The sequence below is a fragment of the Phocoena sinus genome, chromosome 15 (genome assembly GCF_008692025.1).
Source record: "Phocoena sinus isolate mPhoSin1 chromosome 15, mPhoSin1.pri, whole genome shotgun sequence".
In the NCBI taxonomy this organism is placed as follows: domain Eukaryota; kingdom Metazoa; phylum Chordata; class Mammalia; order Artiodactyla; family Phocoenidae; genus Phocoena; species Phocoena sinus.
In genome coordinates this window covers 37,356,073-37,373,044 of record NC_045777.1, presented here as the reverse complement: position 1 = coordinate 37,373,044, position 16,972 = coordinate 37,356,073, and the positions used below count along the sequence as shown (strand labels likewise).

Below are 16,972 nucleotides of genomic sequence, written 5' to 3'. Positions count from 1 at the left end.
AAGAGAAAAACAAATACCGTATGCTAACGCATATATATGGGATCAAAAAAAAAAAGGCACTGATGAAGCCAGTGGCAGGGCAGGAATAAAGATGATGCAGACATGGAGAATGGACTTGAGGACATGGAGGGGGATGGGTAGAGGGGGAAGCTGGGGCAAAGCGAGAGTAACATCGACATATATACACTACCAAATGTAAAATAGTCAGCTAGTGGGAAGCAGCAGCACAGCACAGGGAGATCAGCTCGGTGCTCTGCGATGACCTAGAGGGGTGGGATAGGGTGGGTGGGAGGGAGGCTCAAGAGCGAGGGAATATGGGGACATATGTACGCATATGGCTGATTCACTTTGTTGTACAACAGAAACTAACACAGTACTGTGAAGCAATTATACTCCAATAAAGATGCATTTAAAAAAAAGAAAGAAAGTGCCCGTAACTGCAGATTCCAAGAGCAAACCTCCACACAGTTACTTTTTAAAGTCCCTGTTTCATGTCTTATGTACTAAAATCATCCAAGGAAGCTGAGCCAGATTTTCTTTCCGGTCGTTAGCATCTGACTCTGTTGTTGTTGGCTGGACACATCTGAAATCATTTCCTCAGTGGACGTCTTGACTTGGGGAAATGGGGGCCAGGGTGGGGGGAAAGCAGGCCTCATCACACACCTAGGAAAGCATTTTCTTGTGCACGTGCTTGCTCTGTACTCCTGGGCCTTGGTGTGCACGGACAATGGTGAAGTGAGTCACAGTTTAACTGCCTGTCCAGTCACTCTGGAAGCTCAAGGAAAGTGCCAAAATGCAGCAGGAAAGGAAAGTGGAGCGTGGCACCACTCACTGCGCTCAGGCAGGCAGTAAACAGTGCAAGATGAAACACAAATAATCACAAGTGCTTGCAAATATTAAGTTTCATGAAGGCTATGAGGCAACTAGGAATCTTCATTCCTTAGTTTTCACCCCTTCTCTAAGGACACGTTAATTGTGCACAATGCCTGACAATCCAAGAAATTGGCTTCTCACCTGCATTCTGTGAGCCCCAGAGGCAGCGGAGACGTATCCCTCTCTTGAGGAAATAGGCTGTGATTTGAAAGCCATAACCTGTAAAGTGAATATCATATGATATCACTCATATGTGGAATCTAATTTTAAAAATGATACAAATGAACGTATTTACAAAACAGAAACAGACTCACAGATTTCTAAAACAAACCCATGGTTACCAAAGGGGAAATGTGGAGGGGGAGGGATAAATTAGGAGCTTGGGATTAACATACACACACTACTACACATAAAATAGATAACCAACAAGGACCTACTATACAGCACAGGGAACTCTACTCAATACTCTTTAATGACCTGTATGGGGAAAGAATTTGAAAAAGAATGAATATGTGTATATGTGTAACTGAATCACTTTGCTGTACACCTGAAACTAAAACAACTTTGTAAATCAAGTATACCCCATTAAAACAAACAAACAAACAAAAACCTGTAAAGTGAAAGAAGACAGCATTAGATAATAAGCTTGTTTGTGACTGAATCCCACGGGCCTAGCCCAGTGCCTGCCATCCAGTGAGCATTCAATGATTACCTAGTGAGCAAAAGATGAAGAGAATCCGTAGAGGACCTCGCTTAGAGGAAGGGGTGAACAGTGTACGCTTAGCTCTTCCAGGAGGCCCGGCCACGGCACCTGGAATAGCCTCCAGTCCCTGAAGCAGCTCAGTTACTTTATCTGTAAATTGGAATAAATGAGGTCTGACCAAACAGGCCTAACAACCAGTCCCTCCAGGTTGGAGGATTAATTCAGGCTGAGCTGGTGCACCAATCTTGGCCACCTTCTGATGCTCATTACTTACCAGCTCACAGAAAGAAGAGTTTAATACCTATTTGAAGAAGGGTGTATTTCGCCTGTAAATAAGTTATTCTAATTCCAGTACAGTAAAGCCTTTATATAGGATGAGATGAAAAGAAATATGACATGAACCTCCCCCCCAACCCACAAAAAGAGAAGAGGCAGAAAGAAAACTCTCCAATCCACCAGAATGGCCAAACTGAAAAAGGCCAAGAGCGCCAAGTGTTGGCAATAATGTGGGCAAATGGGAATTCTCAGGCACTGCTGGTGGAAGTGTGAAATGGTACAGCTTCTTTCAGCATCTAAAGCTGAACTTAAGCATAAACACACAGAACATTAATAGCACTTTCCACAATAGTCCCAAACTGGAAGCAATGCAAATACCCATCAAAAGTAGAATTTTTTTTTTTTTTTTTTTTTGCGGTACGCGGGCCTCTCACTGGTGTGTCCTCTCCCGCTGTGGAGCACAAGCCCAGCGGCCATGGCTCACGGGCCCAGCCGCTCCGCCGCATGTGGGATCCTCCCAGTCCGGAGCACGAACCTGTGTCCCCTGCATCGGCAGGCGGACTCTCAACCACTGCGCCACCAGGGCAGCCCAAAAGTAGAATTTTTAATTGAAAAAAAGGGAGGAGGTAATAGTCACACAGTGCAATCCTACTCTGCCCCTAAAAGTGAATAAGCTACAACTAGAGGCAATATCAGAACTGAATCTCACAAACATGATGTTACGTGAAAGAAGCCTGCTCCAAAGGAGTGCATTCCATCTGTGATGATGGAGACATTACCATTCACCTTACAGGGTGGCAATGGAATTTCAGGTGGCTCACAGGAAGTACTAGCATAGTTCCTTCCTTCCTTCCAGCCCCACTCCAGGTATAGACTACTCTCTTGATGACTCTCCTGAAATCAAGTAAAAACGTCCGGTTAACACAGTCCAGTACTTGGTGGAAGAATCAGAAGTGAAAGGCCCACCAAAGATTGGTGAGGGTTCCCACGTTCTAAAACAACCTCTGAAAATTGCTAACTCTTAAAGACAGTATTTTATTTATGAAATTGGAAGGTCCAGGAGTTAAAAAGAGGTGGTCTCCAGGCCCACTGGATTCTCCAAAGACTATCATTATGATTGTTTTGACATAACTTGTACATAAAGAACACAATTAAAGTTTCCAGTTTTACATTCAAGTATCCTTCTGTCACCCTCGTAGAAAGATCCAGAACATCAGTGACCACAGACTCCATGTTCTGTCTACACAAGCTATGGCTCTGACAGCACAACTGCTTCAGTCACGGGGATTTTGAAATAACAGTGACATCTATGATGGGATAATCTCCAGATTTACTGAGATGAAATATATTTTTTCCTAACATACTTGAAGTGGATTGCACTTTGGTCATGTGGCTTTCTTCTGCTTAAAGTGTCAAACAAAATATGCACACCACTGGCATTTTTCTGAGTGCTTTAAAACAAATACTTCAGCCCTTAGGTCACCGAGAGAGTGGAAGTGACATCCACATCTGTTTATTTGTCCTACTGCTGGGGGAGGGGGATGGTAAGAGAGGAGTCCTTAACAATTTGGGATTTACAAACACACAAAGAAAGGTGATTTTCAAAGTAATGATTTATCATGTGAGTCTTCCAAAGGACTGACAGCAACAACAAAAATGCAATATCGAAGTCATTCTGCCTTTGCTGGTGGATCACACTTAATGCTTACAGTTCCAGGTGATCAAGAGTCAGATGGCATGCTCAAATTTTCAAAACTCTTTTCCCTGTACAAAATCTCCAGCGATAAAGTGTTATTAGTAGGAAGGCACTAAATCTGAAGTCGACTAGGAAAGCTCGAGCTCAGGAAGCCTGGTATCTGGAGATACCACTTGAGTAATAACTAAATCCTGCTTGGTCAGCTGTCTCAGTAGGACACCTTCCCCTATAGAAAAATAAAGCAGTATAAGTCAAATTCTGACTGTTTTACTACTGACATTACTAGGAGAAATGAGTTTATTGAAATCCTTCCTCTTCTGTCCCCCACCCTCCCGGACAGGATTATGTTAAAGGCAATCATTCCTCAGCTGGTGTCTTGTTATGGTTTTAGTGGAAAACCCTGTCGAATGGCACCTATAAGAGAAATGGTAAGTTTACCATGGAAAAGAGATTTGCACCTGCTTAGTTCAAATTCTACTGGCTGTAGGAAACCTTACTGTTTAAAGAGAAACTTGAAGAGAGAGAAAACACAAGAAGTATTTGTGTCAGTTCTTACGGCAAACTAATTTTGATATGTAAACGAAGAAACTCACTGCTGTTGAAATATACTGAACTGAAATGCTTAGGGAGCTGTACTTCATTTATCCATAGATAATAGGCAGTGATAAAGAGTACATTATCTTTGCTCTTTAATGAAACTGGCTTCACAGACTTGAGCAGGCTACTGAGATCCTGTATTATCCAGGGTTAATGTAAAGCTCCACTCCTCTCGAAAGCTAAATAGCAGCTTGGCAAAGAATCCAGGAGGCCCTCTGTTTCCCCTTCTTGGGCACCAGCTTGCAACGCTGATGTTCTAAATGCCCGGAACCAGGGTCAGGGCCAGCGGGGGAAGAAGCAAAATGGAAATCATAAAGTGATATTCATCTGAAAACTACATGACAATGGTATTCCAAGATCCAGAGGCACTTATAAATCACACTTAAGGATGCCTGTTTTCTTTGAGCTACGTACTGTGGGCCTCCTTAATTTGAAAAAACTGTCTGTAGCCACAGAAAGAGATTGGGGTTAGAGAGAGGACTGCTTTGTAGTGGAAGCACCTTTCCACCAGGAGTCTTCAGGTATGTCTACTTCTAGAAATAATTTATATTTATGCATTGCTTAATGTCATGAGACATCCAGTACCAGCAGGAGGCCATCGTCTCCCATGGCCCCCAAGCAGCCCCAAAAGTCTCCCATCCCTGTGCCTCCCGCATTCCGTACTTTATAAAGAGCTGCTGCACTTCCGGCTACCTTTCTACAGACAACCCTGCAATGAAGCCCCAGATGATGACTTGTTACCACATGTACTTCCTTCTGTTCTTCACCAAAGAACATTAAGTATCCAAGAAAGAAAGGAGGCAGGGGTCAGTAATATTTGTGAGAGAAAGAAAGGGTGGTCCATGTTTTAAGGACAGAGTTCTGCTACTATTTCATTTAACATTCTGCCTAAAATAAATTGTTCCAAATGGTTTTATTAGAAATTCAGAGATTTCATGAATAGAAAGGGAAAAGCAACAACAAAAAAATCAAGTATGAGTTGAACAAATTCCATCCTGGCTTAGCCAGGCAATAGATTAGTTTTAAGTAGTACTGTGCTCCAATGAGTAATACTTTTGAAGGGAGTGGTCGTTTATTTGGGTTGTTACATTTCATAGTCCCAAGACACTAAGAGCAAATATCCAACATGGAGTTTTTACTGTAAAACTATCCAGCTTCTCTTGTTTTCCAGGGGATTCCTGGCCAACATGACTTGAGCTTCCCCAAGACTGCCAAGGGGAAGCTGTGGTCCAGTGCATCATGGTGGGAAGCCCTCTCCCACAGCGACTAGGAGACCAATTCATGGGGAGCCTGGGAAACTGCCTTGGGTCAGCCTGCTGAGCCCCTGGACAGCCGGGCAGGTAAGCACCTTTCACAGTGGGCTCTGCCCACCACTTCATGGCTCCCCTCCAGCGAAGCCTTCTCCCAAACCACAGGGCAGCCTCAGCAAGACATACTGTGTCCCACAACACTTCTCTCCCAGAGGTGACGGCTTCCTTAGTATCCTCACGCACAAGCATGAAAAATTTCCAACACCCAGAAAAGAGGAAAAACAGTGCCATGAACACCCAAAAGCCCGCCATCTATACTCAGTAATGGTTAATATTGTATCATATTTCATATACCCACTTGCTATACCATTTCAGAGTAGACATCATGACGTTTTACTCCTAAATATGCAAGCACAGACTCCCAGACAATGACATTCTCCTATATCACAAAATACTATGATCATAACTGACATGACATTATTGCTCAAATAGACAGTCCATGTTCAAATTCTCAAAATGCCCCCAAAACGTATATCACTGACTTTCCTCCTGAACTAGAATCCAACCAAAGGTCATGCATTGCATCTGGTTATGTCTCTTACACATAGAATAATAAAATAACCTCTTCCTTTTTTCCATAACTCTGACCTTTTAAAGAGATCAGGCTAGTTTTTCTGGAGAATGACCCCCATTCAGGATTTGAACTTTAAAGAAAAAATCTCAGTTGCCTAAATACAAATTTTCAAACTGCATGCTATTTTATTTATTTATTTATTTTGCGGTATGGGGGCCTCTCACCACCGCGGCCCCTCCCGTTGCGGAGCACAGGCTCTGGACGCACAGGCCCAGCGGCCATGGCCCACGGGCCCAGCCGCTCCAAGGCATGTGGGATCTTCCCGGACCGGGGCACGAACCTGTGTCCCCTGCATTGGCAGGTGGACTCTCAACCACTGCGCCACAAGGGAAGCCCCTGCATGCTATTTTAGAATGCCAGTCATTTATTAATTTTGATGGTTTCTTTAGCTGCTGCAGGAAATTGCAGGTTCAGACTAAAGCTATAATTACAATTCCAAGTCTGAACCACACACGACTTGAAGATTCAGTCCTAAAGTTGATTTTGAAGAAACCAAATATTAAATTTATAGATACTTCAATTTTCAGCAAAGGTAAGCTTACCTAAGCAGGTGTGATAGTGGTCTCATATTGGTCTACATTTGTTTTAAGAAAGGGGACTTGGTGGCAATCAGATGACTATGGGCTGAACTAGAAGCAGCTCCATACTGTGCACCAGTTCAGACTTGTGACTCTTTCCAGTCTGAGGTCATGAGTCAGTGCTCATTCACTAGCTGAAGACTTGGGTGAGATTTAATAAGATGGTAGGAAGGAAGGGTCTCATACCTATCAAGTATTAACAATGTCTTGGTGCTAGACTAGGCCAGGAACACATAATATATTTAAAAGATGGGTAACATGTGTGTTTTAAAGCTATTTAGTTCAGGAGAAATGAAGTTATAACTCATGACTTCTGAAACTGTGCCTATTCGGAAAGTCATACCAGTCCTTATCAGACAGTCAAGGGTAGAGAAATCATAAGCTTGATGCCATCTCTTGAAACATAAAGGAAAAACTAAGTATGAGACACCGTCTTTGAAAAGCCTTTATGGAGCCCTTTGAAACATTTTGTAGGTCTAAGTGCGACCTTCACCATTGCTGATGTTGGTGGGGTTGTAGAAAGAAACTGTTCTGTGGGAACCAAAAAACAAGTGTCCTGTCCTAAGTTTAAGAAGACACACACAGGATCCTAGTCTAAGACCACAACTGGGAAACAATTTGGGTGGGTAAGTGGAATATTTGATCCTGGGCTAAAAGTTTCACTTATTACCCAAGACATTTAGAGACTCCAAAAAAGTTCCCTTGAGATAACATTTCATGTCTTTAAATAAGGACAGAACTGGACTCTGAGTCACAATAAAGCTATGTCTATTTGATGCCAAAACAAATGGGCAAACTGGTTAGTTCCATTAAAAAAAAAAAACAAAACTGTGAACAAAATAATTACTTGAGGCCAAATTTACTTGGAAAAAAACAAATTTTCTACCTGTAACCTCACTGACTTTATATGTAATACCACGGGCCACATGTGCTATTAATTTTATTATCTACAGGATCTATCAGAGATTGTTAACACTGAATGAGAAAGCTTCTCAGGGCAGACAAAAATTAGAATAAAACATACTGAGAAACTATCACTTTAGATTTCGTTCGCATACCACTTTCCCACTATTTTGTTTATAAAAATATGCCCTTAACGTTAAATATGAAAACCGTGATTAGATAACATTCAGGCACAGACGAAATGATATTCAAAACGATGGTCCCCATGGTACTCATGGGAATGATGTGATACTGAGTACTTATAAAACTCAAAGTTACCTATAAAATCCTTCACTCACATTTATATAACTATGCATAAAAAGCAACACAGGGTTTTTTTTTTATTTTTTATTTTTTATAAATTTATTTATTTTTGGCTGCATTGGGTCTTCGTTGCCGCGCGCGGGCTTTCTCTAGTTGTGGCGAGCGGGGGCTACTCTTCGTTGAGGTGCACAGGCTTCTCATTGCGGTGGCTTCTCTTGTTGCGGAGCACGGGCTTTAGGCCCGTGGGCTCAGTAGTTGTGGCTCCCGGGCTCTAGAGCGCAGGCTCAGTAGTTGTGGCACACGGGCTTAGTTGCTCCGCGGCATGTGGGATCTTCCTGGACCAAGGCTCGAACCCATGTCCCCTGCATTGGCAGGCAGATTCTTAACCACTGTGCCACCAGGGAAGCCCAACACAGGGTTTTAAGAAACCTTCTAAATGAGGTAGCTAGTTGTTTGAACTGCTGGTTGTTGAAGCAGGTCCCTCTGCAATAGCTGTCAAACTTCCTGTGCCCAAGATGAGGATGCCAGATGAAGCACGACCTCTGTGGGCTCCTTGTCTTGCACAGGGCCCACTGCAGCTTCGACGACCATGTACACTGAGAAAAAGAGTTCTTGAACCATGGGATTTATTCCAACAGGGTCACAGACTCACAGGACAAGAAAGATCTTTGAGAAGTCACCTACTCTACTTCCCGCTTATTAGGACCATATTTATTTATTTAACATCTTTATTGGAGTATAATTGCTTTACAATGTTGTGTTAGTTTCTGCTGTATAACAAAGTGAATCAGCTATATGTATACATATATCCCCATATCCCCTCCTTCTTGCGTCTCCCTCCCACCCTTCCTATCCCATCCCTCTAGGTGGTCACAAAGCACAGAGCTGATCTCCCTGTGCTATGCAGCTGCTTCCCACTAGCTATCTATTTTACATTTGGTAGTGTATATATGTCCATGCCTCTCTCACTTCGTCCCAGCTTACCCTTCTCCCTCCCCGTGTCCTGAAGTCCATTCTCTACATCTGTGTCTTTATTTCTGTCCTGCCCCTAGGTTCATTGGAACCCTTTTTTTTTTTTTTTTTTAGATTCCATGTATATGTGTTAGCATATGGTGTTTGTTTTTCTCTTTCTGACTTACTTCACTCTGTATGACAGACTCTAGGTCCATCCACCTTGCTACAAATAACTCAATTTCGTTTAAACCATATTTAAAAAACAATACTGAAAGGCTGAATGAAAAATGCCATGCCTATACGTGTACAACTCAGTTCTTCCTTTACCACTTGAATTGAGATTGCACACTTAAATGCTTAAGGGGCAAGACAGGTAACAGGAAAGGGCTGGGTTCTGACAGAGGTGAACTGGAGAAAGCACACACCTGGCTTAAAGGGGGCAGCTGCTACTGAACTCCAGCCGTCAGCTGCTGCTGGAAACTTGGGTGCAGGGTACCAGATTTTAAGCCTTGCCAGAAAACCTGGAAATCTAAATTTTTATGTGAGATGTCCCAAATTTTAAATTAGCAATGAATTCAAAATTTTAAACTATGCCGTGCAGTCCAAAATAATGTTTCTGAGGGCCACTTCTGCTTCGCACTGCCAGTTCGCAATCTCTAATCCGAACTGCTCTAACTTCAGTTGAAGTTCATTTTGTGTCCTGTCTTTGGCAGAGCTGAAGGAAAGCTGGCCACTACCACGTGCTTGGAGATAGGTATTCAGTTGCAATACAGTCATTTATTCTAAGCTAAATAAACCCTGGTCCTTAATCTCACTACACAGGATGTATTTATCTACGTTTAAATCATCTTTCTGATGCTTCTAAGTCCTGATGGTAAAGATATACAGTTAAGGGTTTGACTCAAGGTGGGGGAAAAACTGAAAGATTATACTATTTTAGAAAACGCTAATTGTATGAATGTGTGAGATCAGTATTTCAAAAAATCACAAAGTATATATTAATTTAAAAAAAAAAAAAAAGGACTTGAAAAGATTTGAGTAACATACCATGTTCTTGGTTGGAAGGGCTAACCGGTACAAACATGTGAATTGTTTCCGTATTTATTTACTTAACAAACATACTGAGTGCCTATTATGCACCAGACAATTCCAACCAAACTCACAATGAAAATGTTATTTTTGTGTGTGAAGGGAAGAGGCAGTTTGGAAGTTGCCAAAAAGAATTCTAAAAAATAATCTAAAAGAAGACTAAACTAGTAAAAATAGGGGAACAAACTGAAAATGAAAATTTTTTTTCAAATTAAAGGTAATGTATACTTAATGTATTAAAAAAAAAAAACTAAACAGAAACAAAAAGGAGGCATAAAGAGAAGGTTAAATCATCAACAATCCAACCACCCAGAGATGGTCACTTTGTCACCTTGACTTTTTTTTTTTTTTTTTTTTTGCGGTACGTGTGCCTCTCACTGTTGTGGCCTCTCCCGTTGCGGAGCACAGGCTCCGGACGCGCAGGCTCAGCGGCCATGGCTCACGGGCCTAGCCGCTCCGCGGCATGTGGGATCTTCCCGGACCGGGGCACGAACCCGTGTCCCCTGCATCGGCAGGCAGACTCTCAACCATGCGCCACCAGGGAAGCTCCTGTCACCTTGACTTTGATACCCTCCAGATTTTTTTCAAGGTATATAATCACACATATATTCTTCTCTCTTTTTACAAAGATGGAGACATGATTTTTTAATGCTGCTTTATAATCTGATTTTTTAAAAAATCTCAGTGTTGTGTGCATTGACTTTGTGTATGGTATCTGTGAGGAATCCACTTTCATTCTTACCCCAATGCATAACCAATAGAATAGTCAACAGAAAGTCCCCACTGATCTGAAATGCCAGCTCTGTCATACATAGACCTGTCTGAGCTATTTTACTCCATTGACTTACCAGTCAATGCACACTCTATTAATTACCTGAGCTTTATTTATAATAAATCTTAATATCCAGGAGTGCACGTTCCTCTCCTGATCCCCAACACTGTTTCTAGTCTTCATCAGGATTACTTGGAGTTATTCTTGGCCCTCCATGCTGTTCATAGAACTTTTTAGTATTATTCGCTTGTCAAGCTGCATAAAAAAAACCCTGTTGGGAGTCTGATTAGAAAGGCCTTGAATCTATAGATCAAGGTGAAGAAAACTAACATCTTGATGATAATGAGACTTCCTATGCATTTAACATGGTAAATCTCCCAATTATTTTTAAGGACTTTCAAAATGTCTTTCAATAAAGTGTAACATTTTTCTATATAAATTTACTGCATACTTTGCTAGGTTTATTACGAGGTACTTCCTATTTTTTTTATGTTGCCATTGTACATGTTAGCTCCTAAAAATTATATTTTCCAACTGTCTGCTATTGTAATTGATTACTGTGTATGGACCTACAGCTGAAAAACCTATGAAATTCTCTTATTAATTCTAATAATTAGTCTGCATATATCCTTTAGACTTTTCTATGTATTCATTTACCCCCAAAATGACCCTTTTGTTCTTTATTTCCAATATTTCATCTATATTATCTTCCCTGTCTTATTGCTTGGGCTGGAACCTCCAGTAATTATTGAATATTGTAGTAAGCATCTTTGTGGTGCTCTCAGTTATGAAAGGAATGCTTTTAATGTTTCACCACTGAGAACAATATTTGCTGTGGACTTTTTATAGACACAATCCTAATCTTTCCAAGAGTTTTTATCATGAATGACTGCTGCTTTTCCTGCATCTAGTTATCATATGCATTGTTCTCCTCTAACATATTAATGTTGTACATACTACTAACAGGCTTTCTAATGATGAACCAACTTGGCATGATGTCATGATTTTTCTCTACATTGCCAAATTTGGTTTGCTGACATTTAGTTTAGGATTTCTGCTTTTATATTTGAATGAAATTGACTTGTAATTTTCCTCTCTTTTATTGTCCTTATCTGGTTTTAGTGTCAAATCATACTAACCTCATAAAATGAGCTGGAAATGTTAACTCTTATTCGATTATATAAAACTGGAATTACCTATTTCTTAAATTTTGAGGGAACTCCTTGGTAAAATATCCGGACCTGGTACTTTCTGAAGTAGTGGTCTAAATTGTTTAATTGAATCTATTCAGGTTTTCTCTTTATTCTTAGCTCAACTTTGCAGTTTATCTTTTTCTATGATTTTTTTTCCTTTCATCTAAGTTTTCAAATTTATTAGCATGAAGTTGTTCTTAATAGTCTTTAATTAGTCTTTTAATTTCCACTGACATCTAATTACATCTTTTTTTCATTACTAGTATTTCTACTTCTAGTAATTCTCTTCGCCTTTTTCGTACTTGATTTTGACCACTTTTATTCTTGAAAATTTATTTAAAAATACTTAATTTGAGCTATTTAAAAAATCCTTTCTACTATACATTTCCTGTATAATTTCTTTATATTCTTTTATTTCTCTCCTCTATTTTCCTTGAGTTTATTAATTTGTTCTTTAACTAACTTCTTAAGCTAGATGCTTAACTTATTCATTTTCAGGCTTTCTCCTTTTCTAATATAAGCTACAAATTGCTCTATGTAGGTGTGCCCTACAACTTCTGGAAAGTAGTCTTTTAATTATCACACTTTAAATATTTTCTGATTTCAATTCGGATTTCCTTTCTGTCCCACATATTACGTACAACTATGCTTTTTAATTTCCAAAAGTATCTCTTTGTTACTAATTTCTAAATTAGAGAATGTGATTTATCTTTTTTTTAAATTTTTATTTATTTATTTTTGGCTGCATTGAGTCTGTGGGCTATCCCTAGTTGTGGCGAGCGGGGGCTACTCTTTGTTGCGGTGCACGGGCTTCTCATTGTGGTGGCTTCTCTTGTAGAGCACAGGCTCTAGGTGCGTGCGTTTCAGTAGTTGTGGCATGCGGGCTCTAAAGCACAGGCTCAGTAGTTGTGGCACACAGGCTTAGTTGCTCTGTGGCATGTGGGATTTTCCCAGACCAGGGCACGAGCCCGTGTCCCCTGCATTGGCAGGCAGATTCTTAAGTCACTGTGCCAGCAGGGAAGTCCCCAGAATGTGATTTATCTTGCATGATCATATTCTGTGAAATTTTTTGAGGCTTGCTTAACAATCTAATATGATCTAGTTTCATAAATGTTCTCTGTATGTTTTGATAAATATGAGTATTCTCTGGCTACAAAATATGTCCACTGGTTCAAGCTTGTTATTTGTTTTGGTCAAATCTTTCATATCCTTCTTATCTTTTCATCCTTTTGATCAATTTATTAATGAGAATGGTGGGTTAAGATCTCTCTTTATGATGGTGGATTTATCAATTTCTTTTCAGTTCTGTCCATTTTGCATGATATTTTTGGGAACTGTATTATGTACACAGAGGTTTAGAATTTTGATATGTTCAGCATAAACTGAACCTTTACTCAATAGTCAGTGGTCTTCTTTAACTTTAGTAATGTTCTCTGCCTTAAACATTTTTGATTTGATACTAATATACCTGCTCCAGCTTGCTTTTCAGTGGTATTTGTCTAGTATACCCTTTTCCTTCTTCTTACTTTTGACTTTTCTGAAGTCTTATGTTTTAGAAATATCTCTTATAAATAGCACATGAATAAAATCTTTAACAATCTAGTCTTTAAAATATTTGACCACAATTATCAATAGATATGGATTAATAGCTATAGTTTTTTTATTTGCTTCACTTTTTCTCTGTTTGCTTTTAAAGCTCTTTCATTGCCATCTTGGATTGATTTATTTGTTTTTCCTCCCTTCTTTCCATTTCCCTTCTTCCTTCTTGCAGTGTCACACTATAATTTTTCAAATGAACATTTAATCTAACAAGTCTAAAGCTAGTCTACCTTTTTACCCCCCTCCAAAAAGTCAAGACCTACTAATCACCTATGCCCCTCTTCTACTACGTATCTGCCAATGCTTTCCAGGATTTTAGCTTTATCTTGATTTTATAAACCCTATAAATTATTCACTTCTGTTGCTTCGCTGCACCCACATAGTTATCATTTTCTTTGTTCACATCTGACTGCTCCTCTGGCCTCTTTCCTGGGATCATGCCCTGCTTCCTAAAGAAGAGCCTTTGGAAGTCCTTATAATGACATTTTGTGAATAGCAAGCTTTTTCAGTTGTCTCTATGTTTGAAATGCCTTTATTTCACCTTCAGTCTTGAAAAACAACTTCACAGAATAAAGAATCCTAGGTCAACTATTATTTTTTTCTCAGAACTCTGAAAAAAATTATTCCAGTACCCTGGATTATATTTTTGCTGTTAATTAATTGATTGATTTAAAAAATATGATCTGTCTTTTCCTTCTGGCAGCTTTTAAGACCTCTTTTAAGTCTTTGGCATTTGGGAATTTACTGCAATATATCTAAGAGATTTTGAAAAATTTATCCTGCTGGGATCTGCTGAGATTTCTTAAATCAGAGAATACATCCTTCACTCCTTTTAGAAATTTGTCAGTCTTTTTCACTTTAATTCCCACCTCCAATGCCTTTTTCACTGTTCTCCTGGAACTTTGATTTTTCTTATGATGAATCCATTTTCTCTTTTCCTAATTTGCCGGGATCCTGCTGAAACTCTGACAGATGTGATACTGCCACATTCCATTCCAGAAAAAAAAAATTCTAATTCACATTCCCACCAAGAGTATAATATCATGTCCATTTCCCCATATTCATACCAACATTGAGCAATCAGCCTTTACCTGCCTAATAGGTTAATGCTCACGGCTCATGGCTTTTTAATTTCCAGTTCTTTAACTGCAAGTAAGGACAAACTTTATTTCAGATACATTTGTATTTCTACATGTCCTTTGTTCATTTCTATTAGGGTGCAGAGCTTTTTTTAGTTTATTTTTTTCACTGATTTGTAAGCATAATTTTACAATAATTACATTAACCTTTTATCTGAAAATGTTCCCATATTATCATTTATATTTTAACTTTGTTTATAGTATTTTTTATTTTGCCAAAGTATTTCCCACTTTTATTTAGTAAAACACATATATTGTTTTGAAATTCTGACATAAAGCTTTTGCCCATGCCAAAAGACAAAAAAATCACTTACATTATCATTTTCTTATAATATTTTTATCTTATGTTTAAGTCAAAAATTACAAACTAGGGCTTCCCTGGTGGTGCAGTGGTTGAGAGTCCACCTGCCGATGCAGGGGTCGCGGGTTCGTGCCCCAGTCCAGGAAGATCCCACATGCCGCGGAGCGGCTGGGCCCATGAGCCATGGCCGCTTAGCCTGCGCGTCCAGAGCCTGTGCTCTGCAACGGGAGAGGCCACAACAGTGAGAGGCCTGCGTACAGCAAAAAAAAAAAAAAAAAAAAAAAAAAAATCACAAACTAGTGGCCTACGAAGGTGCACGTGGTGTTATAAAAGTTTTTTAATTAGTTACAAACATTTTAAGGATTGGGCAAGTTTACACGAAAATATGTATTTTCAGCTTCACTTGAAAAATCAGAATATGTAGCACATGGGCCTACATTTCCACAATGGCACAGAATGTCTAAAATTGGTAGAAGCTACAGCAAGCCAAGTGGGGGAAGGTGAGGATTATCGGTCGTGATAGAACTAATGAGAAAGGGACACATTCAAGGGACACTTCAGAGACAGAAGCAGAGACAGGTTTGGTGGTCCACAAACAACATGCGCAGAGAGGGTGAATTCCAATGACAGTGTTTCCAGCTTTGTTGACTTGGTGAATGGGGGCTTGCTAAGGAACAGGGAGAGTGGGGAGAATTGGTAAGACAATGAACCAATCTTTAGACAGAAGGACCTATGAGATATCTGGGAACGGCTGTCTGGGAAGCAAATGTAAATAAAGTGTGGACTTCAGAGGAGAAGTGATGTCTGGAGATATATACTGAGGCAACTCTGACCAAAGGGAAAAGAGGTCCATGGTGGAGCATGCCAAGCGAGAAATGAAGAGGATGAGGGTCAGCAGAGAAAGAGGCACCCACAGGAGTGGTCAGACGGGAAAAGGGATAACCATGGGAGTGAGGTCTTGGAAGTTAAGGATAAAGAGAGTTTCAAGGTCAAATGCATTAGTAAAGGTGGAAGTAGAAAACACTAGGAGTTGACAATTAAGAGGTGGTCGACAGCACTTCTGAGGTGGCTTCACGGTAGAAGAGTGAATGAGGGTGAGAAAGAGGGCACAAAGAGACAAACATCTGCTCCAGGAACTCTGCAAACAGGAGGCAGCACAGGAGTGTCAGGGGAAACTACTGAAGTAAAGGCAAACCGTCGTTTGTCCCTCTGGGACCACACTCCTGTTCCCGTTCCCCAGGCTCGTGCTGGCTTTCTCGACAGGCACTGTCTTACTGAGTTCTGTTAGGACCTTACCGTGGCTCTGTCCTTCGTGACATGCGGTCACTGCTTTCTCCTCTGTGTTGACGTAGTCTGTTTTCTGTTCTATGTTTGCTAGTCAGCATTTGTCTGTAACAAACATTCCTCTCAGGATTGTCACCGTCATTTGGGATTTGTATCCCACTTTACAAGGTGCTAGGTCCTTTTGCCATTTTTGATGCATTCACTCAAGCCATGGATGAAAACACCAAATATGCCCAAAGTTTATCATCAATCCTCCTGTTTCTTCCAGTTATTAAATAAACCACTGTGAAGTTCAAGTGACCACCTACTGGTCTAGAGTCTTTCCAACTCCCAAGCATGAGCTCCCTGCCCATATCTAAACCACTCGAGGAATTTGAATCTCCACCGCTAGGGTCTTTTACAAATGCATAGGATTCCTGTATCCCCCGCATCCGAGAACCCGATGTAGATCTGAGGTGGGTGCCAGAGAACTGTATTCTTTTAAAAAAGCTCCAGGGGATTCTAATGCACAGCTGAGGTTTGGAAGTCACTGCTCTAAATCTTATTTTGTTGATTTACTGGTCTGTTATAATGAAATTAGTAGCAAGAGTCTCGCTAGAGTAATGGTGGTACTTTACAGGGTTGTTGGAAGACAAAAACAAAATTCGAGTTCTGTAAGTGAATGTAAGAGAGAAATTACACGAGTTCCTTAAACACAAACAGATAGGCCTTTGGCAAGAATACTATAGCAACAGTGAAGAGGCATGGGGAGAAAGCTAATTTCTAAGGCACTCAAGGCTCAAACTACCAAGGCAATTGATGAGAAGCCAATGCATATTAGCTCTATTA

At 40.2% G+C, this 16,972-nt stretch overlaps 1 protein-coding gene across 1 annotated transcript in view; it reads right to left on the bottom strand.

The window, feature by feature from the left end:
• Nucleotides 1–16,972, bottom strand: part of SLX4IP (SLX4 interacting protein) — a 186,397-nt gene that overhangs the window by 26,402 nt on the left and 143,023 nt on the right. The window contains 1 exon segment of the mRNA XM_032605764.1: nucleotides 1,015–1,092. Coding sequence (XP_032461655.1) covers nucleotides 1,015–1,092 — 78 coding nt within the window.